The sequence below is a fragment of the Notamacropus eugenii genome, chromosome 2 (assembly GCF_028372415.1).
Source record: "Notamacropus eugenii isolate mMacEug1 chromosome 2, mMacEug1.pri_v2, whole genome shotgun sequence".
Taxonomy (NCBI): Eukaryota; Metazoa; Chordata; class Mammalia; order Diprotodontia; family Macropodidae; genus Notamacropus; species Notamacropus eugenii.
Window position 1 is genome coordinate 360,232,908 of NC_092873.1, and position 24,164 is coordinate 360,257,071.

General features: G+C 39.9%; 2 protein-coding genes across 2 annotated transcripts in view; one reads left to right on the plus strand and one right to left on the minus strand.

Annotated features, from left to right (window-relative positions):
* The first annotated feature begins 3 nt into the window (after window positions 1–3).
* CFAP97D1 (CFAP97 domain containing 1) lies at window positions 4–7,014 on the plus strand. Its single transcript, XM_072646631.1, has 6 exons — window positions 4–173; window positions 1,424–1,494; window positions 1,839–1,957; window positions 4,597–4,720; window positions 5,638–5,694; window positions 6,886–7,014. The coding sequence occupies exons 1-5, from the start codon at window positions 50–52 to the stop codon at window positions 5,692–5,694; spliced, it is 495 nt and encodes a 164-aa protein (XP_072502732.1). The 5' UTR covers window positions 4–49; the 3' UTR covers window positions 6,886–7,014.
* Window positions 7,015–10,405: 3,391 nt separating this feature from the next.
* The window catches only part of MPP3 (MAGUK p55 scaffold protein 3), a 45,161-nt gene continuing 31,402 nt past the window's right edge, over window positions 10,406–24,164 (minus strand). The window contains exons 18-19 of the mRNA XM_072646632.1: window positions 23,592–23,699; window positions 10,406–12,603 (exon numbers count right to left, since the gene is read on the minus strand). Coding sequence (XP_072502733.1) covers window positions 12,427–12,603; window positions 23,592–23,699 — 285 coding nt within the window. The 3' untranslated portion in view covers window positions 10,406–12,426. The remainder of the gene's footprint in view (window positions 12,604–23,591; window positions 23,700–24,164) is intronic.

The window sequence follows — 24,164 nt, forward strand, 5'->3', positions numbered from 1 at the left end:
GAGTTAATATGCAGGTGCCTCATTTCTGAACTGAGATTAGAAAGAGAAAATGAACAGCTCCTTAGAATACTTAGCATATCCTGCAATTGTTGCTAATCACAGACAAAGCACAACCTTTAAGAAGAAACTGGATGTCGGACACCACGTGTCTCACAAGAACAGAGTGGAAGTAGGTACGTGCGGGTCAGTGGGTGTTGGCATCTTGAGGATGCCGAAAAGTGCTGTCCTAGTTAGGGGGATGCTAAAAAAAATTAAAACAGTTCATGATTTCAGAATGCCACAGGGTTTCTCAGACATAGCTTATGAATTGATTTTATTTCCCTGGGCTTCTTTCTGAAAGAAAGGACTTGGGGAAGGGGGAGAGAGAGGGGGAGGGAGAGGGAGAGCACACACCAGTAAGTGGGTAATGATAGTGATGCAAAAAAAAAAAACCCAATAAAGCATTAAAAATATAAAAAAGGAAGCAAAAAAAGTTCAGAAGGGACATGGGGCAATGTTTGTTATTGCTACTGTTAAATTTAATGAATGCTTTTAAAAACAAGTACATAATTTCATATAGAATTATTTTTGTTTCTATTTTTATACAGTTTGTTTGTTGATGATTGTTAAATTCATAACAAAAAAAAGAAAAATTTTATTATTTTATTTTAAAAAATGCAATGGAGGTTATTAACCAAGCCCTCCTGGATTTAGTCAAGGAACATTGAAGGCCTGGGAATTCCTAACAAGGCCACTCCTGAGTTCATTTCATAGAGATGACAGGGCCTGAGGTGCTCAATGAAGGGAAGTAAATAAGAGAGAAAAGATGTCTGTGCCTTTATTTCTAGATTTGTGTGGGGCTAGAAGTGTAAAAAAGTCAGTTTTACAAACACCAAAAAGAGCTTTATCTGTGGGAGGGCTTCTTTTTATAGATTCTACCATTTCTGTCACAGCACAGGCAACGTTGCTTTGGGAAATCTAAGTAATGTTGCTTTAGAAAATCAAATAAAACTAAATCTGCTTGACCTTCTAAATATAGCTGGTCTGTTTGAGTCTTCTTGTACAAAATGGCTAATATGGAAATGTTTTACATGATTGCGCATGTATAACCTATATCTGATTGCTTAATGTATATCTCAGGGAGTGGAGAGGAGAGGGAAGAGAGGGAGGAACTTAAAAAAAACACAACTGTTAAAAAATTTGTTTTAACATGTAAATTGGTGGGGGAATAAAATATACTTTAACATTTTAAAATCATATATAATTATATATAATATATATAATTGATCTGGTTCCAACTCTAAACTTTTCCTAAATCTGAAAGGGAGATATAGATATAGATATATAAGTAGGGTAGGTAACTTAAGAAACCAGTATGTCTATTCAGGTTTTGTAATTATAATCATGATACAACAAATTCATTTATTTTATCCTTTTTCTCTAGCTAAGCCTACAGTTGATAACAAACCTCCACAGGCACATACACACCATATTTTAAAACTAAGTAAATTACAGGTATGTGATTTGACTACTCCCAGAATCTTTTTTATGTTAGCTGAGAGATATTGAACTTTTAAAGCAGCCCAGTTGCCCAGAACTTTGCACAGAACCTAGCTGTCCAACCCTGAAACATTTTAATGGTCCCTACCTGAAATTCCTCACCTTCCAAAAGTTCCATATTTCCCAACTTTTTTTTCCCTCTCAACCAACCCTATTTCATCCTCTGTCAAATGAGAGGAGCCTTTGTCTCAAATTCCCACTGTTGTTGCTACAGGAATAAATAAATATCTCTCCTGAATATAGTTCAGCTCCTGGGTGCAGAAACAACATAGCCATCATGGTGAAATTTTTATTACCAGGGTGACCAAAACAGATTTAATAAGATCGAATATGAAAACAAGCAACTGTGTCAAAAAATTGCCGATGTCCAGCGTGGTCCCTCCAAGGTGGATTGCTGGAACGAATATTTTTCTAAAAGGTATTATTCTAGTTTTCTCTCCCAACACTGCCATGAACTTTTCTCTGAATACCAGAATGACGTTTAACACTCAGGACTCCTGTCTCCCATATCCCTTCATTAACACACCACTGCCAAAGATAGCTTCCTAATGAACAAATCTTACCAAGACTTGTTACTGCTTAAGAAAGAGGCTCTCTATTTCAGTTTGACATTTTAGCAAGTATGTGCTGAGCCAAATTAACTCCAGAGCCTATTGTTAAATTTGGGGGAGTGAGCACTTACACCTTAGATATAAGCAAGAAATACCAATCAGGGCTTAATTTATTGTTTTATTTGATTGTCTAGGCCAGGGGTGAGGAACCTATGGGGCCTCAAGTCTACCTGTGGCTGCCCTGGAGGTCCTCAAATGCAACCCTTTGACTGAATCCAAACTTCACAGAACAAATTCCCTTAATAAAAGGATTTGTTTTGTAAAATTTGGACTTAGTCAAAAAGCCACACTCAAGAGCCTAGAAGGCCATGTGTGGACTTGAAGTCATAGGTTCCCCACCTCTGGTCTGGACTTAAGAAAGTGATGGAGAAAATATTAATAATGCAAATTAAACTTAAAAGTATGTTATGTACATTTTCAGCCTATTAATGTTAAACACTTACTAGTACACCCCCTGCATTTAAGAGGCCTCGATTTTACTCCTGCACCCCTCTGTACATAATGACAGGCAACTTCCTGTGCTTGGAATCCCCTTCTTTCACATTTCTGCCTGTTGAAAAAAAAAGCTCAGTTCTATGATTCAGAGCTAGAGGGGAACTCAGATACCATCTCATCCAGTTTAGACCATTGTCCTTCATTTTACAGATGAGGAAACTGAGACACAAGAAAAGCTAACTTGTTGCCCAAGGTCACACAGGTCATTCAGTAGTTCAGGTTGTATGTGACTCATTGTGACCTCATTTGGGGTTTTCTTGGCAAGGATATTGGAGTGGTTTGCCATTTCCTTCTCTAGCTCATTTGACAGATGAAGAAACTGAGACAAATAGGACCAAATGACTTGACCAGGGTCACAAGTGTCTGAGACCAGATTTAAACGAAGATCTTCCTGCAATCTATCCACTATATAGAAGTAGTAAGAAGCAGAGCTGGAAGCTGAGACATGATAGGAACACAAGCCCAGAGGTAAAAGGGCCTTCTTGTCCAACCCCATCATTTTACCATGTCTTCTGACTGACATCAGTGTATTTCCTATCATCTCCTCCAATCTCTGCTGCCTCTTTTACCTTTAAAGCCCCTTCCTTGCTCACCAATCCCATTCCCTCCCCAGCAAAAACATATCCTCAAATTTCCCTGCAGCACTTAGTCCCTGTATCATGTTCTGCCTGATATTAATCAGTCGATGAGCATTAATTAAGCACCAACTGTGTGTCCAGTCAAGATATAAATGAAATAGCTCCTGCCTCCAAGGAACTTACATTCTATTGATGGAGATAACATGTATAGAAAAGTATATATCAAAAAAAAATCAAAGTAATTTTGAGGAAAGGGAGTAGGAGTAGGAGTGGGGGGAGAGAGAAATCAGGAAACATCTTGTGTAGGATTGTGGCATTTGAGTTGAGCTTTGAAGGAAACCAGGGATTCTAAGGGGCAGTGGTGAAGGTGAGGACACACAACAGCAAGATGGCTATTTGGGCTCTTGTTTCTGTGGTCTTATCCTCTTTGTTATTATAACCTCCTTAAGGACAAAAATAGGACAGTTTCTTTCTCCCCTGCCATCTAGGAAAGGGCCTTGTGCCTAAGAATGGGTAATTAATGTTTCTTCCATTGAAACCAATTAGGAGATTCATAGGATATGGATGCAGAGCTGGAAGGGACCTCAGAAGTCAATCTAATACAACCTCCTCCTTTTACAAATGGGAAAACTGAGACCCAGGGAGGCTAGGTGACCATTTGCCTAAAGCCATACAGATCGCTTAGGGAAGGGAAAGGAAGGGGAGGGGAGGGAAGGGAGACTGTAAACCCAGATCTGACCAGAGCAGCTAAAGGAAAGGTATCCTTTTATTTTCTGTCATGGGCATCATACAAACCAACGAGCTCTCTATACAGACAGGGAAATGCAGTGTTCTGAAAGCTGTGAGTAGTATACAGGTGTACCTGTACCACTGGGGCTTGGCAGAGAATTGAGCAGCTCAGGTTTTCATAAAGCTACTCTATCTAGACTTGTGAACTTGGACAAATCACTCAATTTGTGCCTCAGTTTCCTCATTTATTAAAAAAAAGGGTGAGTGGGTGTAACCTTTCCCTTCTATTTCTAAATCTGTGTACCTATTTATTCTGACTCCAGAACCAGGGCTTCTTCCACTGTACCACATTGCCTCCCCAAGTCAGTGCAACAAAAGTACCCAGTTGCTGGCTGATGGTTTTCCAAGGAGAGAATTTCCCTGTCATCTGAATGCAAGGTGTCATGGCATATACATTTCCCAGTAATCTTTCTAATCTAACAAGTATGCAGAGGGTCACAAGAAATGGCAGGTGAACCCTTTCAAGGCCACCCCACCCAGAAGTTTCAAACTTCTTCACTCCTGATACCTCAACCCAACCCAACCCAACCCAATAAGAATGTTGTTGACCAATCTTTTGTGGCGGCTTTTTTTTCCTTCTCCAGCTTAAACAGAGAAACTCGCAACAGAGAATTAGTGAGAATTACTGTGGAGAATCAAGGAATTCTTCGGAGACTTGGAGACCGTAAACCTCACTATGACCGAAGGGCATCAGAGATAGACTGGCAGGCATGTGGGGCAGGGTTATATGTATTTTATTTTCTTAGACATACAGATTTCTTCCAGGTTCTGAGTGAGGAAAATCTTCAGTAGGATTCCCATGTAGCAGAGCTTAACAGTTAGTGAAATGAAAAGGGTCACTAAAAAAAAAGGAAAAAGAAAGAATGAAACCCAGTCATCAATAAGGACTTTCTGGGAGGGGGAGGGGGGGGCTTCAGATGGTTACACATAACAGAAGCTTCCTTCACCACTTATCTTGATGCTTCTAACTTAAGATAGAACAGAAAATGTGGTTTTGGGAAGGTGTGAGCAAACAGAATGGATGAATATTTCTCCAGACTCATTGTTTAGTGTTTTTCCTGTTGCCTAACAGCATAGTTACAAATTTTACCCCTTAATAAAGTGCCTCACAATTTGCAAAGCACAGCCCTATGATGTCAGTGTTACATTTTTATTATGTCATGATTATGTCATGATTATTAATACCATGACACCATGATGCATGAGAAATATCACAAGGCATTTTCCCTTTGAAAGCTACCTAGTAGGTGCCCACTGTTTGCCAGATGCTGTGCTAAGCCCAAGGTAAAGATAGGTAAAAGATAGTCCCTGCTCTTGAAGAACTCGCAGTCTAATTAGGGGTGGGGGGTGGGGGGAGAGGGGAACAACATGCAAACAACTATGTACAAGCAAGCTATAAACAGGACAGATAGGAAAGAATCAACAGAGGGAAGGCACTAGAATTAAGACAGAGCTGGAAAAGCTTCCTGTAGAAGGTGGGATTCCAGCTAGGACTTGAAAGAAGCCAGGGAAGCCATATCTACTCAGGACTTAGGACCACCATGTGTCCAGTTTCCATAGCAGCGTCACATCAGGCTACAAATGCTAGTTCATTGACATAAACATTTGTTCCTTTTTCCTTCAAGAATTCCAGACGGTATATAAGAAATACCACAAGATATCTTCTCTACAAAAAGGACTAGGTATGTCCCTGCCCCTTCCCTCTTTACTTTAAAGTCCATAGTTTTCATTTTAAAATCCATTCATAAGTGATAAACTCCATAAATGATGGAGACTACAGAGAGCCAGCCGATAAGATAAGGTTTTGACCAAGGGGGATCTAGAAAGAGAAGACATGAATGAATTCCTGTTCTCCAAGTTTCCACCATTCTTTCAATTATGCTGAAGTTATACTAAAAACATGAGGTCTCAGAGACTGCCCAAGATGTCATCTACTTAGCAGATGTCATCTAGTCCAATTCTCCTTCATTTTACAGTTATGGAAAGTGAGGCACAAGAATGAATAGGTTGACGTAGGTCATATGAGTTAGTAAGGTGGAATTTGAACTCAGATCCTCTGTCTCCAGGGCCAGTGCTCTTTCATTATTAGCAGTGATTGTTGTTGTTATTGTTGTATTTGTCCTTCATTCTTAAAGAGGACCATGACATCAAGATGATGACATGACTTGCAGTTGACTTTGATTTGAGTTGTGCAATTGAGTTGATTTGTGGTGAGTGTCACCTACCTCACGTTCTTCTCCTGAGCCATCTGGGTCCCGTGGCCTGATAATCATCAGGATGACTGGAGATGGCCCAGGATGCAATGGGAGACCCTGATCCTTTCAGGCTAAGGTCTTATCACACTCTCATTTTGAGTGGGATACACCCATTCAATTAATAGGCTTCTTTAAGTTACAAGTGATGGCCCCTTTAATCAAAAAAAAAAAAAAAACTGGGAGGGGAAGATCCTCAGGGTTCATGGGTAAAAAAGAAACAACTACTATTTAGTTATTACATTAGCAGTAATTAAATATCGGATGAAAAGAGACAAATAATGAACATTATAATACTGGACATTTTCCTAGTGCTTTAACGTCTACAAAGTGCTTTATATATCATATTCAAGATAGAAATATAAATTTAGATAGATAGATATAGATTTGAGAATTCAAGTCCCACAACCCTGGGAAATATAAATTCTATAAAAAAGGAACCTGAGGTTCAGAGAGGAAAAGTAACTTACCTATGGTCATACATAAGTGTTAGAAGTGGGCTGTGAACCCAGGTAGTCTTTACTTCCAGGCCACTGTGCCATAAATAATTGTTGTCCTATGTAATTAATGGTTTTCTCTCTCCCCCTTCCCTTTTCTTCTCCCCCTTTTAATAATTAAAAGAAATGTCAACACATGGGGTAAAAAACCCAGAAAAGACTCGGTGATCTCGTCAACTTGGATTATCATGGAATTCCTAAATGGATGAATGACTGGATCTTAGGATGCTACAATAAAACTTGGCACATGAAATGAGTATGTTATATTACATTCCTCATCTGAATCTAGAGACAGAAATGGAACCTGCCACCAGAAAAAAAGATGCAAGCATGTTTTTATTGTTTTTTTTTAAACAAAGGACATTTCACACTCAGAACTTTATCACCCTTTTAGACATAGACCAAAAACAAAACGAAAAAGTGATCATCAAGCTACAAGTTGATTTCTTCGCCCCCTCCCCCCAAAACATCCATGTGACAAAATCAAAGTTAAAAAACCAACAACATGTGGAACAGATGTCCTTTTTAAAAAGTCTGTCAATATACAAAACTGGAAAAAGAACCTCTCGTTGAAAATCCCAATACACAGAACAAGGATGTCTACTTACATCTGTTGCAGCAACAGTGAAATACTGCATTGACTATGATGAAAATGTATCAAAGTAAATTGAGACCACAGTGCATAGATTTTATTGCTGACCATACAAGTCGGCACATGTGACTTTCAGAGAAGGGATGGTTTGACATCCCTACATACAGGGTATATGGGGAGACAGGGTATTTACAGGGCACACAAATTACTCTCTGTTTTTTGAATGCCATTGATTCTGTATGATGCAGAAGTATTCTTCCTTGTTCACTGGCTCTGAACTATATCTTTTGAGGATGGCCACTGTACTTATTCCTAAAAAGTCCTACAGTTATTAAAGCTATTTCTGGGTGTGTGGTCACCCACTCATGCCCTCAAGACTGTGACCAGGCTAAACTGATAGTTGCAAAATTGGATTAGAAATGAATGTCTTCAAACATGTATGTATTCTAGCATGCTAGGGACAAAGCATGATCTGTGACCACCTGGCATAGTAGAGTATGATATGATTACTTGGGGTCATTTTCTTATGTTAACTTGAGTCCTGTGAATAAAAAGGGGCTGCTAAGTAACAAGGTAAACCCTATCCCCATCCCCAACCCCCCCTCTCACATCTCATTACCTGTCTTCCTGGGTTGACAGCCAAGTATAATTATTAATTATGAATTAAAAGGCAGCAAATATAAACAGGCTACTCAATTAAACATAAGAATCCCTGGGCACATGGAGATTTAGAAAACCACATAGCTATGTTCTGTTGTATTTTTTTATTTATTTTGTTAAATATTTTCCATTTCCATTTAGATCTGATTTGGCCCAGTGTTGTAGACCATGTGGGCAGCCAAACCTCCTATTTGACACCTCTGGTAGAGTGGATAAAGAGCCGGCCATACTTGGGGTCAGCTGGGTTCAGGTCTGGCTTGTGTCATATTAGTTACTGTGATCACGGTCAAGTGCCTTAACCTCTCAGTGATCCCAGCCCACTGTTTTAAGTCCATATTCTCCACCTCCACTCAGGATAATAACCAATGGTATGCTGATAAATGTTTAACAACCAACTCTTGAGAAGAAAAAAAATTATGCCTAGGACATACTTTTAATCTGCTTTCTTAACATTTTCTTTTTTACTTTCTTAAGTCCAGATAATAAAAAAAAAACACAATAAAACAAGCCCTGATTTGTAGTGTGTGCTGATTTCCAAGGCATAAATTCTCTCGCTGAAAATTTAAGTCAGCACCCAGAGCTGACCCAGAGCTAGTTTAGCATACCTTTGAAATAGCCAACATTCACATAGCACTTGACTTATGATAGCTATCTCATTTGATCCTTCCAACATGAAGTAAAGAGGCTACTATTATTCCCATTTTAGAGTTAAGGAAGCTGAGACTGAGACAAGTGAAGTGATTTGTTTGCCTGGTGTGTTCCACAGCCAACAGATGTCTGCCAAGGAATTCAAATCTTCTGCTCAGAGATTCTCATTGCAATAGTTTGCCTCTCTCTGTGGGGGAGGCCTTTTCTCTGTTGTTTCCCTTTTAGGATCCTAGGAACATAGATTTAGAGCTAGTACAGACCTTGGAAGTTCATCTAGTCCAACCCCCTGTCCCCCTCTTTTTGACAGATTAAGAAACTGAGACCCAGAGAGGTTAAGCTATTTGCCCAAAGTCGAACAAGTTGGCAGAGCCTGGATCTGACCCCAAATCTTCCGGTTCCAAATCCAGTCCTCTCCCTACTCACTTTGCCTTCTCGTGAGAAATAAAAAGAGTTAAAACATTTGCAGTAGGCAAAGTTAACTTCTTCAGAGTCTGTTAAGTCACAGCTAACATTTCAAAACAAGATAGAGTTAACACCTGTTTAATATGGAATCCTCAATTCTGCTCCTCATAATTGAGAGCCTTTCAAGTTCAATTCAATTCAACAAACATTGAATTCAGTATTTCTCATAATGTTCCAGAGAGGTAAAATGGATGAATATGAGAGTCTGAGGTATTAATGAGCTTGGCGTTGCCCAAGGTTTGCTTGGGGCCCCAGAATTTAAATATACTTTGTAGTTATAAAGAGGGTTTAGCCTTTGGCCCCTGGTCCCTAAGTCTGTTTTCAACAAGTGATGCATGAGATCATAGAGGGTTCTATCTTCACAGCAACACTCTCTTCAGCCTTTAAAGAAGGACCAGGGATCCACCTAGTGTTCTCTAATTCACATACCTAATAATACCTAAACTGTTGCTGAGAAGACTTTTAAAAAACCAAGCTACTTTATTTGTAATTATAAAGACCCAGGAACAACCTAAGTGTCCAACTGTTGGTGAACAGCAGGAAAAATTGTGGTATGTAATTGAATAATTCACTGACATGAAAAATGACCAGTATGACAAACATAGAGAAGTTTAGGAAGACTTATACAAAGTAACACAAAGTCAAGGAAACAGCAACAAAGAAAAGCAGTGTATACACTGATTATAAGAAAGGAAAAATATTTCCATGAATAGAATGAACAAGAAGTATACAAGAGAATATAGAGGGAGAAATTAATAAATGGCTATGATTATATTGTACGTAGAAATTTATTTATAAGTATAAAGAGTTGTAAATGTATTTATATTTGTTTCTGTCCTTTTTAAAAGTTAAGTGTACAATAAATTGTTTAAATAAATATTTTTTTAAAAAATAACCAGGCTCAAAAAAGAGACTATGCTATTTTAGGATTTTTTTTTTTTTATAAAATGCTAAGGGGAGAAAACCTTACATTTTATAGGCAACAAAAAGACACTACATTTAATACACTGTTCATGTGTGTTAACACACTTCTGTCAAAAACCAAGGTTAGTTAATTTAATCATTGTATAAATATAAAGAGAATGGGGTTGAAGGAAGTAGAATCAGGAAAGCAATACACACACATAAAGGGAAACAACACAAAACACAAGACATCAATGCAACAACCAGCCCTGACTCCAGAGGACTGGTGATGAAACACACCTGCTTGCCCCTCTTTTAGAGAGGTAGATGTTAGCCTACAGGTGCAGAAGGAGGCATATACTGCCTGGGATGGTCAGTGCGTTGGTTTGTTTTGGTCAACTCCACCTTTATTACAAGAGAATGTTCTGTCAGCAGGGTGAAGGGTTTCCGGAAGTGATGGCAAAAACACCAATAAAGTATTTTTTAAATCAAGAATATAGCAGAAAATAACTCATGGTTAAAAATAAAAAATACAAACCAGTAACAACTGTTTTAGGATCTGAGGCTTATATGACACTGACAAAAACATCAATAAAACACTTTTTAAAAAATTGACAATATATCAGAAAATGACATGATTAAAAGTGTTTTTTTTTTTAAAAAAATGCAAACCAATAACAGTTGTTTTAGGATTTAAGAATATAATAAACATATATAATCAGAATCACCACCATGGTAACAATAGAATATAAGAACTAGACATCCAATGCAGCATTTTCTTCTCATCACATGAATGGAAACTTCAGAAAATCTCTTCTTTCCTGGAAAAATTGTCTGGAATAAGGTACTCCTGTTAAGCGTTTTAAAATTTAGCCCAAAGCAATAGATGCATAAGCCAGGCCATGCACAATGAATGATGGAGCTAGGTGGGCCTGGCTGAAATGAGAGGTTTTGGTCCTAATACAACAGCTTGTGCAGAGAAGAGCACAACCCAGTAATAAGGAAATCCCTCTACTAGGAGAAGAAATTTAAGAGGGCCAAATTAGGATAATTATCTTTTCCTCTCTGGTTCATGTTTTACTAGCCAGCTGAAGCTCACTTGGCATCTCATGGGTAGAAGGGCCAAAAATATTTGCCTCTGTGTTGGTGTCCAAGTCCTTTTCTTCAGTCTTAGTATTGCTGAGAAGAGTCCAGCAATACCTCATTTATCTTTCGGTAGTCACAGTTTCATGGATTCATAGTCAAGAACTCAGAAATAAGGGGGAAATGCTTCTGAGAAGTCAAAAGAAAGTTCACAAAGTCCTTGCACTCAAGATCTGTTCATGTGTTTTACATATGGTCATGTATTCAGTCTGAAGGGATGTTGGAAGTCATCTAGTCTCACCCCCTGCCTAGAAGTCCAAGAGTGACTTGCCCAAGGTAGTGACAGAAGCAGGATCTGAATCTGGGTCCTTCTGTCTTAAATCTACTGGACCATGATGACTCCATTGGAGTCATTCTGACTCTTATTTGCACTTTAGACATGACTGCCAACTTTGGAGAGTAAGGGAGGAGACTGATGCTATAACTTCAAAAATCATAGCTGACTGAGACCAATTAGGAGAGGACAAAGAGCCTTCCTCTTCTACTAAGTCCATGAGAAGAGAAGTGAGCATAAACTACCCTCATTGCCAGGCATCATTTACTGCACTCTTCCTGGCCTTGATATTTCATTGGTAAGGGGAATTCCCAGATGAAGGGATTCCCTCTTCTAATGCAGATCTGTACCTTTTCTGCAATTTAAAGTCTTAGAGAATCCTTGCCTCAAGGATTTGTAGGTTAAGTAACTTGCCCAAAGATCAGAAACAAGACATCGACCCAGGTCTTTCTCCCCTGAAGGCCAGTTCTCTATATACACTACGCCATGCTATTTCTCTATATGGTGTAGAAAGATAGGGAAATGTGTAATAGCTTTTATTAAGACATCCATCCAAAATGGTTCTGCTAAAGTTTTCTTGTTGAAAGGGCAGGAGGGATGCCTCTTTAATTATGTGGAAAATTCACTCATGAGAAACACCTCCTTTCCTGATAGTGTTGAATAAATGAAGAGTGACCTTATTTTCAAGGCTTAAAGATCTCTTGGCAAGCTTAATTAGTTTAATTAAGGTCTTCACTTAATTAGGTCTCTGAAACTTGAACGCAGACAGCTATTGAACTTTGGTACAAGGCATCAGTGTCAACTTTTGTCTTTGATATTTTCACAAACAAAGCATGTTGTTCTTAGAACACCTTCATCTCCAGTGATTTCCCTGATCCAAAGGGGGCCAGGTTTGAATTTAAAAAAAGAAAAAGATTACTTCCCAATTATAAATTTCTTCCATACAAGTCATTGATGATGGCAGACATAGGCGCAAGATAGAATTACCTGACCCAACTAACTGGGACCCAGTGAGAGTCTTTGCTCATCTTCTCTAAGAGCCCTTTGAGGTCAGTGTATGTATTCTGGAGATCCTCATTCACCAAGACTGCGTCCACCAGGTGGCCGTAATGCTGGTCTATGAAGGCTGCGGAGGAGAGCATCTCCTGTTGCACTTCGTTCTGCAAAGGAAGGAGCCATTATGCCAGAACAGGCAAGAAACCATAATAATGATCACTGCTGGCATCTACATAATGCTTTAATGCTTTTACCATTATCTAACTTTATCCTCACAACCCTGAGAAATAGGTGTCATTAACTCCATTGTTCAGTCTAAGAAACTGAGGCAGACAGAGGTTAAGAGACTTGTCCAGGGTCAGACAGCAAAAAAGGTAGCTGAGGCCAGATCTGAACTCAGGTCTTCATGATTCCCAGTCTGTGGTACCATGTAGCACTTCTAGAGACCATAAAACAAGGGCTCAGTGCCAGACAGTGTTCCCTCCTATTTTTTAAGTTGCAAGCAGACAACCATGCTACTTGAACAACAGGCTTTGAGGAACTCTGGCCATCAGTTTCCTCCATAAAGTGGAGTAGATGGTTTCTGAGGTTTCTTCAAGCCTTAGAACATTGAGAATTCATGAATGGGGCAGCTAGGTGGTGAAGTGGATATAGCTCCCTAAATGCCCTGAAGTCAAGAGGACCTTAGCTCAGACCAGACACTTGACATTTAGTATCTGTGTTTGACCCTGGGCAAGTCACTTAACCTCAATTGCCTCACCCAAAAAAGAGAATTAATGAACAGAGATTCATGAATTCATGAACAGAGATTCAACAGAGAACTGAGATTTTTTAAAAAGAAAAACCTCACTAAGTTACTTAATCTAAATTAGGTACAGTTGGTCCACTAGCATTGTGCCCACTTAATATAGTCAGGCACCATGCTAAGTGATGGAGATACAAAGAGAGGCAAAAAAAAAAAAAAATCAGTGCCTGTTCTCGAGGAGCTCACAATTGAATGGGGGAAGAGAGCTTGCAAACAATTATGTACAAACAAGATATGGGTGGGATAAAAATGGAGCTGGTCATAGGAGGAAGGCGTGCTAAAAAGCTCTGGATTCTAAGAACTTGTGTCTGAAGTCCAGCTCTGTCATTTAATACATTAGCATGACTGGACGAACCTCAGAGTTTTCATGTCTGTAACAAGATGGGTTTGGATAAGATGATACTAAAAGTCATTTCCAGTCCTAAATCTATGATATTTGTCCCATGATAACTTGACACAAACTTAGCGACAAGTATAACTTCATTCAGACATTTAAAGAGCCCCTTATGCTCCAAGCTCTGTGCTAGACATTGTTAATGTTGTAGAGGTGTTAAAGGTACTGTCCCTGACTTCAGATAGTTTAGTCTAAGATTATTGTGCCCCTAGGATCATTATAAGGGACAGGTAGGTGGTGAGGTGGATAGAGCACCTGATCTGAAGATAAGAAGACTTGAGTTCAGATACTTCTAGCTGTGTGACCCTGGGCAAGTCACTTAACCCTGTTTGCCTCAGTTTCCTCATCTATAAAATGAACTGGAGAAGGAAATGGCAAACCACTACAGTATCCTTGCCAAGAAAACCTCAAATGGGGTCACAGAGAGTTGAACTGAACTGAAACAAGTGAATAAGGATCACTGAGAATAAATGTGAAGCAGTTCACCAAATTGGCAGTAAATAGCATTAAATTTATACTAAGCTAAATTAAGGGTTTCTGGATTGACTTGGATATCCCTGTATATCCAAGTATCTCTAAAACTGAGGGACCCTGGCACCTCCAGGAGGCAGAGAGGGGAAGAGGGGACAAACACTTCTTCCTCTTCCCTAATTCCAGGGCCAGAAGTCTTAGACATCTAAACCTATGATATCTGTCATGAGTTCAGGCTACGAAGTGGGATTTAAGGACAAACCATCCTTCATACCTAATTAAAACTCCCAGTCTCTTAGCCTCAGTTTTCTTACCTGTAAAATGAGCAGATAATACCAGTAGCTCTTATCACAAAGATATAGAACGAGAAGGAACCTGGGAAATCCAGTCCAATCCCCTTATTTTAAAAAGTGGAAGAGGTTAAGTGACTCCCATTACCTTTCTGCAGAATCTTTAAATTTGTGACATTTAGAACCTAGAGTAACTAGCTCTTACAAGCTTCAAGGTTAGGAAAAATACAATGGCATAGTGAATAGGGAGCTAGCCTTGGAGCTATAAAGGAAGTATTGAAGTCATGCCTCTAATGAACACGTACTACTTGTGTGATGCTGGGCAAGTCATTTAATGCCCAGAGCATGGCTCTAAGACCCAAAATCCATGTCATACTTTTTTGTCTTTATAACCCCAGCCCTTAACATAGTGACTGATGCTTGATAAAAGCTGTATTTCCTGACTGATCACTAAGGAAACAAAATGTTCACAGAAGACATGTCACAAAATAAACTCCTAATGAACTTCTAACCCATACAACTAACTAGGGCAGCTAGGTACACAAAATGCCTGGAAAACTCCTTTTTCTGAGTTCAAATCTGGCCTCATTTACTAGCTGTCTGATCCTTGGGCAAGTCAATCAACTCTGTTTGCCTCAGTTTCCTCATCTGTAAAATGAGCTGGAGAAGGAAATGGCAAACCACTCAAGTCTCTTTCCCAAGAAAATTCCAAACAGGGATCACAAAGAGTCGGACATGATTGAAAAAGAACTCAAGAACACAACTTACACATAGAACTGAGTGTAGTGGTTAGGGAATTGAACTCAAAGTTAGGAACTCAAGTCCCACCTTTGACACATAATTTCCTTGGGTAAACCAGGGGAAATCACTTAATCTCTCAATGGTCTTAGCAACTTTTTAGAGGTGTTCTTAACCTAGGAACTGTAAACTTATTTTAAAAAATATTTTGATAACTATATTTCAATATAATAAATTTCTTTTGTAATCCTATGTACTTTATTTTATGCATACAGAAACATTTTTTTCTGAGAAGGGGTCCATAAGCTCCACCACACTGCCCAAGGGGTCTGTAACACAAACCAAGGATTAAGATCCCCTGGTCTAAGATAACAAATTACAGAGAAGGTCCCAACCAGCATTGGCAGAAGGATTTTCCTTATCAGGGAGTTCCTTTGGCTAGGAAATCACATGTATAGATGCTATCCCTAAAACTGACACACAATCAGGACCAACTTAGAGTAAGTCTTTGACTTTTAGAGCATCTTTTTAATAAAGACATGGAGAGCCACTCGCTTCTCAAGTTCCTCCCCCCGCCTCATCTCCCACCACTATTTTTACCATTCTTTGCCATTTTACAAATGAAGGAAGTGAGAAACAGAGAGAGACAGTCACTTGCCCAAGGTCACACAGGTAATAGTAGGAATATAAATATCTGAAGGGTAAACTAATGCAAAGCATTTGAATACATTAGCACTTAAGCATTTATGGTAAAATTTCCCTCCCTCCCTTTTGTAGGGCAGCAGCTGCCTGGTAGGCAGAAAAGAACTTCACAGCTCTCATGAGTTCAATTCAATTATTTATGCATATGACATCTATATATACAGCTTTAGTCTCTCTCCTGAGCTCCAGTTCCACTGCACCATTTCAAACTAAATGTCGCACTGACATCTCAAACTCTACGTAACTGGAGCAGAACTCATTACTTTAAAAAAAAAAATCCCTCTTCTGAACTTGCCTGTTACTGATGAGAGCACCACCATCATTCTAATTATCTAGTTTTACAAGCTCAGGATCATCCTGGACTCCTCTTTTTCTGTCCCACAAATCCAATCAGTTTTCAAATCTTGTCATTTTTGTCTCTTCCATATCTCCCCATTATGTCCCCTTCTGGTCATTTACACAATCATCACCACACTTCCCACCCTCATCACTCCTCACCTGAAAAATTACAAATAGCCTTCTATGGAGACTCCCTGTCTGGAGTCTCTTCCCATTCCAACCTATCCTCCACACAATCACCCCAGTGAATTTCCTAATTCCTAATTTGCCTCTTGACTCAATAAACTCCACTGGCTTCCCTATTCCTTCTAAGATCAAATGTAAACTCCTCTGTTTGACATTCAAATAGTTTTTAGTCTTCTTATATATTACTTCTCTCCTCACACTCTACAGTCCAGTCATATTGACCTATTTCTTGTTGTTCACACATGATGCTTCTTTGCTCTTTCTATCCTGCTTGCCTGAAATGTTCTACTTCCCAGAATTCTGATTTCCTTCAAGACTCAGCTCAAGCTGAGTCATTTTGCATGACATCTTTCCTGGTCCCTCCCACTAGTAAACTTTGTATGCATCTTAGCTATGGAATAGGATGTAGGAGACCCACTGCCCACTGGCAGGTAGGGAATTTCCTCATATTTATGAACTTGAACCCCTGGAGAACTGTAAAACAGTGACTAAGAGGTTAGCCTCTATGACATCCTAAAGGAAGGAAGAGAAGTCATCTTGCAAGGAGAAAGTAGCAAGGGGTAAACAGGTCACTCTGAAGGAGCAACTATGTCAGACTAGGTGCTTATGAGAGTTCTTGTTGCTTGTCTTTGTTTTTGAAGAGGACCAGTGACATCACAGGAGATGTCTTGACTCATGCATGAATTGGATTTAAGTGAGGTCAAGTTGTACAAAATCATCAGCCTCACTCTGATTAGTCATCTAAGTCCAATGGCAGAATAAGAGTCAAGACAATGTGTGATGGCCCTGTATGCAGTGGATGACCTTAGCATCTTGGATGATATCTGATCAAGTTCTAAGTGCTGCACAGTACCAGCTTCAGCTCCTTTCAAAGCCACCTCTTTCACACACCTTCATGGCTATTGGAACAAATTGTTCCCATCATTCTGCCAAGGGAAAGTCTTACTTGGGGTAGACATCCCCGAAGGTTTGAGCCCTTTCAGTTACCCTCAACCTGCCCATCTACCAAAATAGTTTACTGTGGCCCTTGCACATGTGACAGCTTCTTGGAGAAATAAATCATTCTAGTCTTAGTGGAGCAAACCAACTGGGGAAAGGAAGCTGAGATGCTAAAACAAAGACTACAAAGTAATATGGAAAAGGTAGAAAGTAGCTAAAGCAGTTCATGCTACCAAGAACAGAACTGGTGAATGAGTACTTTCCCATCTTTTGCCTCATTCATATTCTCTCCAAGGAGGGAAATGAATTTGTTTCCCAATCCGTTTCTAAAGAGTTTGTTTTGCTTTCTCTTTTGTGATTTCTCTGAGATAAAGTGGTTAACCACTGAATTGCTGGTGTGTGTGTGTGTGTGTGTGTGTGTGTGTGTCTATCTGTCTGTTTGCTCAATTCTGGCAGAGGGAGAGGTAACAATTGGTAAAGTATCCGGGAGAGAAATGGATAGGAGAGAAATGGCTCAGAGCTGTATAGAAGAAAGCATGATTGATTGATGTTTTTATAGCTTCCCAAAAGCAGAGAAAGAGACAATAGATACAGGTCAGATCTGGATAAAATTAACTTGGCAGGTTCTGGGGAAGGGGAAGGGTGAACTATTTGGCAGATAGTTTTGCTGAGTTAGCCTCAAACATCCCTTCTTTCAATTGCCTTCCCCTGGAAAAAATTGAAAGTAAAACCATTCCCCTAAGGGGTGGAGCCAAGGGTTTTTTGACCAGAGAGAAAGTGACTCCTGAAGGGAGGAATTAGGAAAGAGTGGTTGGTGCTGCCTACATCAAGGTGGGGGTTGGAAAATGGAGCTTAGATAAAGTCTTTCCCTATTTTTCCTGACAGGCCCCAATTCGGCAACAACAACGAAAACTCCTTAAAATCATTTAATTTTATATGCAATTGTCTCATTATGGTATTGAGTTGACCATGTCTCAAAGGCAATGCGAGAGAAGAGCATGCTTTGGAAGGTACTACTATGCTAGAAAAGCTTTGAGGATAGTCTCAAAGACAAATTGTAACTGCTTTCTGAGGACCAGCCCAACCAAGGAGAGAGAAGTTCATCATCATCTGTTGGCTGGTCATCTGGTGATGAATTCTTTGGCCATGGCAACCCATGAAACAAAGGTAAAGACAAAATGACTCCAGGTCCCACAAGCCCTTTTGACTTCCCCAGTAACTGTGTGACAGAGTGATGCAAAAAAGGACAAGAAAGTCACTACTTCTCTCTTCACACTCTACAATCCAGCCATATTGACCTATTTCCTGTTGTTCACACACAATGCTTCTTTGTTCTGCCTATCCTGCTTCCCTGGAATGTTCTATCTCCTGGAATCCCTGATTTCCTTCAAGACTCAGCTCAAGCACCACTTTTTTGCAAGACACCTTCCCTGGTCCCTCTCACTAGTGAACTTTGTGTGCATCTTAGTTATGGACTAGCTCATCAGGAATAGAGGTTGGGGGGAGGGAATAAGCAGATAGTGCCTACTAAGTGCCAGGCACTATGCTAAGTACTTTTACAAATGTTATCTCATTTGATCATCATCTGCAGAATAATACCTACATATGCTAGCTATTACATATGCATCTGTTGTGTTGCCTTCCAGAAGGTAAGCTCCTTGAGGGCAGGAACTATTTCAGTTTTAATTTTGCTTCCCCATGGTTTAGCACAATGTTTGGCACATAGGAGATATTTAAGAAATACTTGTTGGCTCAAGGATATATGAGTTCATTCAGTTTGTTGTAAGAGTAAGATGACAAGTATCTCATAGGTCACTACTGGTCTTCCAGTGTGGTTGTGACCGAAAAGTCTACCCCATTCCTCATTCTCCCTTTCTTTCCCTACTCTAACCCCTGCTCTGGTCAATCCCATCATGAGACCTTCTGCACTTATCTCTACCTACCTTTAAATCTCGGCAAAGGTTGGTAGAGTTTGGGCTATGCTGGTATAGCCTTCTTGAACCTAGGGTCACCCCTATTTAGTATCCAAAGGGGATTTTAGTGATAGAAGTAGGATAATAGAGAGATGCCATTTTACAGATGAAAAGACAGGCTGAGAACAGATAAATGACTTGATCATGATCACATAGCTTTAGTCAGTAGGAGAATTCAAAACTAGTCCCCTTATTTCAGCATATTGAGGAAACTCCCTCTGCCAACAAAGACTGGCACCTCCTCTTCACAGAAAGTTACCTAAAAGCAATGAGAAGTTAAGTGACTTGAGCATGGTCACACAGGGTCAGAGGCAAGACTTGAATCCGGGTCTCTATCCACCATTCCAGGATCACTCTCTTAAGGAAAATAGAAGAGTTAGAGTAAGGTGAGGGGACTATGGCATTGAATTCACAAGCCAATCTCAAAGCCACATTTTATTTTCTCCTGAAGAAGTCAACTTTCATTTTCTTCTAAAAGCATAAAATATCCTATCTGCCCACAGAGTTTTCGGTTTTTATACAACTTTTGTTTCTTTCTCTTGAGTCTTGTCATTGTTCAGTTACCTACAGTGGCTACCTCAGGTTGCAACTGTCTGCAATTCTGTTTTGAATACTCTTATCTTTAAGGAATGTTCCCCTCATATCACATGACTTCTGTCTCCTGGGATCTGTGAATAGGTGAACACTGTCTAGTAGCTAATCCAAGGGATTTTAATCTGGATCCCTCCATGTGATTTCCAAAGACATTGTTTATTCCCTTGCACAAGTCTCTGACCATCTCAACTCACCCACATGTGAAAGGAGGGTCAATGAGATCTAAGACTTAAACATTAAAGGAGATAGGGAAAATCTCAAATAAGAAAAACATTAGTGTCTTCATGAGAGAAAAAGGCAATAATTAATTGTGTGGTTGTACTCCGAGGTAGTCATAAGTATATTGTATGTGTTGTTGTTGTTTATGCTTTGTTCTTGAAGAGTACCAGGCAGGTGATGCCATGACACGCAAGTGAATTGGATTTAAGTGAGGCAGGGCTGTGCAAAGTCACCAGCCTCACTTTCTCCTCCTGAGCCATCTGGGTCCAGTGGTCAGATATAGATCAGCATGACTGAAGATGGCTCCCGTGTATGTGAGCTTGTGTGTGTATGTGTGTGACAGACAGACAGAAACAGAGAAAGAGAGAGAAAGTTTTCCAAGCAAATGAAATTTTAGAGGGAATATTTAATCTACTGAAAATGTTAAGCTTTTTAAAGAGCTTTAGATAGTAACTATGCAGAGAAACATGAGAAGACTGTTTTTGCACAGTGCCTAGCCCATAGCAGAGAGGGAATGGGAAGAGAACAAGAATTTATTACGAGTCCACTATTTGCCAGACACTATGCTAAGTACTTTACAAATATTATCTCATTTGATTCTAACAACCCTGGGAGGTAGGTGCTATTATTATAATCATTTTTGAGGAAACTGAGGCAGACCAAAGTTAAATGACTTGCCTGGGTCACTAGTAAGTGTCTGAAGCTAGATTTGACCTCAGATCTTTTCAACTCCAGGCTTAATGTTCTATCCATTGTGCCACCAGCTAGCTGCCTAGATGAATTCTGAGAAATCTCTGTGTCAACAAAAATGTGGGTTTTTCATCCTGAAACACAGAAGACCTTGAGCCAAGGTTCCTTTCTTTGGGGTAATAGGAGATCACATCTCCTTGTGCATCCACCAACCTCACCTCTCTGAATATCAGCCCTTCTAGTACTTCAGGAATCAGATTCCTAGTCTTCTCCTGGGATACCAAGTGAAGGGATCCCCAAACATTAAATATTGCCTGGGAATAAGCTTTTAGAAGAAAAAAAAGCATTTTAGGTGGGTAGGACTGAGGTTAATGAACAGATCTCTTGAAGTAGAACAGAGCTGCTCTGTTTTAGCTAAGAAGCAAAGCATGGTGCAGTGGATGGAATATTGGAGTTGGAATGAAGAAAACTTTATTGAAATCTTGCCTCTGTTACTTCCTAGCTGTGTGACCTTGGACAAGTCTCTTGATTTCTCAGAGACTCAGTTTCCCCACTTGTAAAATGCTAACAACTACCTCACAGGATTGTTGAGATGCTTGGATGAGATAATCTATATGTGGGCCTCTGAACCTTTCTCTTGTAATCAAATTATTCCCTCTATCACATGGAGTTTTAATTATTGGTTAACTTAAAGGTGCTATGTAAAAATTCTATTATCACCATTACTAGAGCTGTACAACTCCCCCAATGACAGATCTTAAGGAAGAATTATGAAAAAACTACCTCGCATTGATTCTAAATTTTGTGTTTTCTTATAATTGTCTATTTTGTCATCCCTCCCCCAACCGCCAAAAAATGATAAGCTCCTTTTGAGTAGTGGTTGGCTTTCAAGCTTGGAGTTTACGGTTATAGTTTTGTTCTTTGTGTCTACCCTCAGAGTCCAGCACATGCTTTAACAGAGTACACATCAAATGCTTGTTGATTGATTTTTTAGAAAGCATGCTCAAATCTCTTCAATGAGAATTCTGCCAGAGCATTAAGCTTCTCAGGCAAGGTTATGTTAGCATCTGGCTAGAACAGGGATTTGAGCCAAATATAGCAAAGGGGAGAGAATACAGGATGTGGCTGTGTCTAAATCCTATCCTTCTTACTTTTTACCTAAAGAACTTCAAATGAGTCAGCTCTACTCTCTGGTCATTAGTTTCTTTCTTTGTAAAATGAAGGTCTTGAGCTAAAATCTACTCTCCAATTTTGATTCCAGGAATATTACTTCAATCTGCAGCATCCTTTGATGCTGTAGACTGTTTTGGAAGGCAGAGAAATTTACTCTGGTCCAAGCTCTGCGATGGGGAAAGGAGGGTAAAAAGGGAGAAGGGAAGGAGGAGGAGAAAGAAAGAGAGAGGGGAGAAAGAGAGAATGGGAAAGAGAGGAGAGAGAAAAAGGGAGAGAGGAAGGAGAGAGAGAAGAAAGGGAGAAAGAGAGAGGGAGAGAGGAAGGGGAGAGAAGGAGGAGAGAAAAAGAGAGGAGAAAGAGAGAATGGGAAAGAGAGGAGAGAGAGAAAGGGAGAGAGGGAGGAGAGAGAAAGAAAGAGTGAGAGAGAGAAAAGAGAAGAAAGAAAGAAAAGAGAAAGGGGGAGAGAGTAAAGAAAAAGAGAAGAAAGGGAGAAAAAGAGAGAGGGGGAGAAAGGGAGGAGAGAGGAGCAGAGAAAGAGAAAGGGAGAGAGGGAGGAGAAGGAAAGACAAGAAAGAGAGAGAGAAAAAGAGGAGAGAAAGAATAGTCAACTAGCATTTATTAAGGACTTACTGGGTACAAGGAACCATATCAAGCACTAGGGAAACAAAGAAAGGAAAAAATAAACAAGACAAATTAAAGCCACTGTCCCTGTTCTCAAGAAGCCTAATTCATTGAAGTGTGTGTATATGTGGAATAGACAAGGACCTGGGGGGAAATTGTCTGTCACTGTAGATTTAAAATTTCATTCAAGTACTGATTCAGAATCAAATGAATATTTGTCTTAGGTATAGAGCTCAGCACATTCGTTTCTAGATTGTTACATTCTGAGAATCCCCAAATCCACCTAAAACTTAGAGCTAGTAGGGACCTGAGAGGCCGTCTAATCCAACCCCTCCTTTACAAAGAATGAAAATGAGCCCCAAAGGGAGGAAGTGACCTGCCTAAGATTAATAAGAAGGCAGACAGTCTGTTTCAGAGGCACTGAGGTGGCACAGTGTATCCTGTGCGTCCAGAGCACTGGACCTGGAGTCAGGAAGACCTGAGTTCAAATCTCACCTTAGTCACTTTATGCTGAGGGATCCAGGGCAAGTCCCTTAACTTCTTTCTGCCTCAGTTTCCTAATCTATAGCATAGTAACAGCACCTACCTTTCAGGGTTATTTTGAGGAATAAATTGAGATGATATTTGTACAGTGCTACGCAAACATTAAAGTGTTCTATAAAACACTAGCTAGTTCAAGGATCTGGGCTAGAATAACGGGGAGAGTCCCACCTTGCCCTTCCCCCTCAACAAAGAAACCACAAAGGTGGCTTTTTAAGGGAAAGTAGGAATGCACCAAAGGCAAAACTTTCATCCTCTGCCTGGAGAGGCCCTGGGCAGCAGGGCCTTAACTCTCTCCAGCTGAACAAGTCAGTATTTCTAGGCTTCTCTCAAAGAGCACTTTATAAAGAAGGTCTTATGCAGGAAGCAACTTTCTCTACTGTCCAGGAGACCCTTGGGGTGTCTTTCCCCACAAAGGTCACTCAGCAGAACTTTGATAAGCAGACCTCCAGAGGAAAGAATACAAGTGTTAACTCACCAGTGGACCTGAAGTTTCCTCAGAACTTGGTGATATTCCTTCTTGGATGCAAGGCTTTACAAATATAATGTAGGGTTTGAACTCGGGGGTCCTCAACTGCTTCAGTGCCTGGGAAAGGGAAATGGGGAAAGGGGAGAGGCTGTGATTTACAAAGCAAGATTTTTTAACCTCTCCTACAGAACACCACCTTGTCATCAGCACGAAGAGCAAGATTTCATTCAACTCAGTAGGCAAGGCAATAGCTTCCTGGAAGTAACATTTCCATCCCTCTTCCAACCTCTTTTCCCTCAGCAATAGCATTCTCAGAATCAGAGAACAGAAAGGGAGCAAAAAGTCTGCTTTTGTTGGGGGCTTTTAAGGAAGTTTCATTGAATTTGGTCCTAGGTCTGTTGTTTGTTTTTTTAAGGGTAAGTGACTTGCCTAGGGTCACATAGCTAGAGTTTGAGGCTAGATTTAAACTCAGGTCCTCCTGACTCCGGAGCCAGTGCTCTATCAACTACCACCCAGCTGCCCCCTATATCTGTTTTCAATGTACTAGAGTATGTTTTTCGAAAGACCTGATGGATGTCTAAA

Coding starts and splice junctions, on each gene's coding strand:
- CFAP97D1 (XM_072646631.1), top strand. CDS start 50: ATGAACAGCTCCTTAGAATACTTAGCATATCCTGCAATTGTTGCTAAT. Junction 1,495..1,838: donor TAAAACTAAGTAAATTACAG/GTATGTGATTTG, acceptor TTTTATTACCAG/GGTGACCAAAACAGATTTAA. Junction 1,958..4,596: donor AACGAATATTTTTCTAAAAG/GTATTATTCTAG, acceptor TTCCTTCTCCAG/CTTAAACAGAGAAACTCGCA.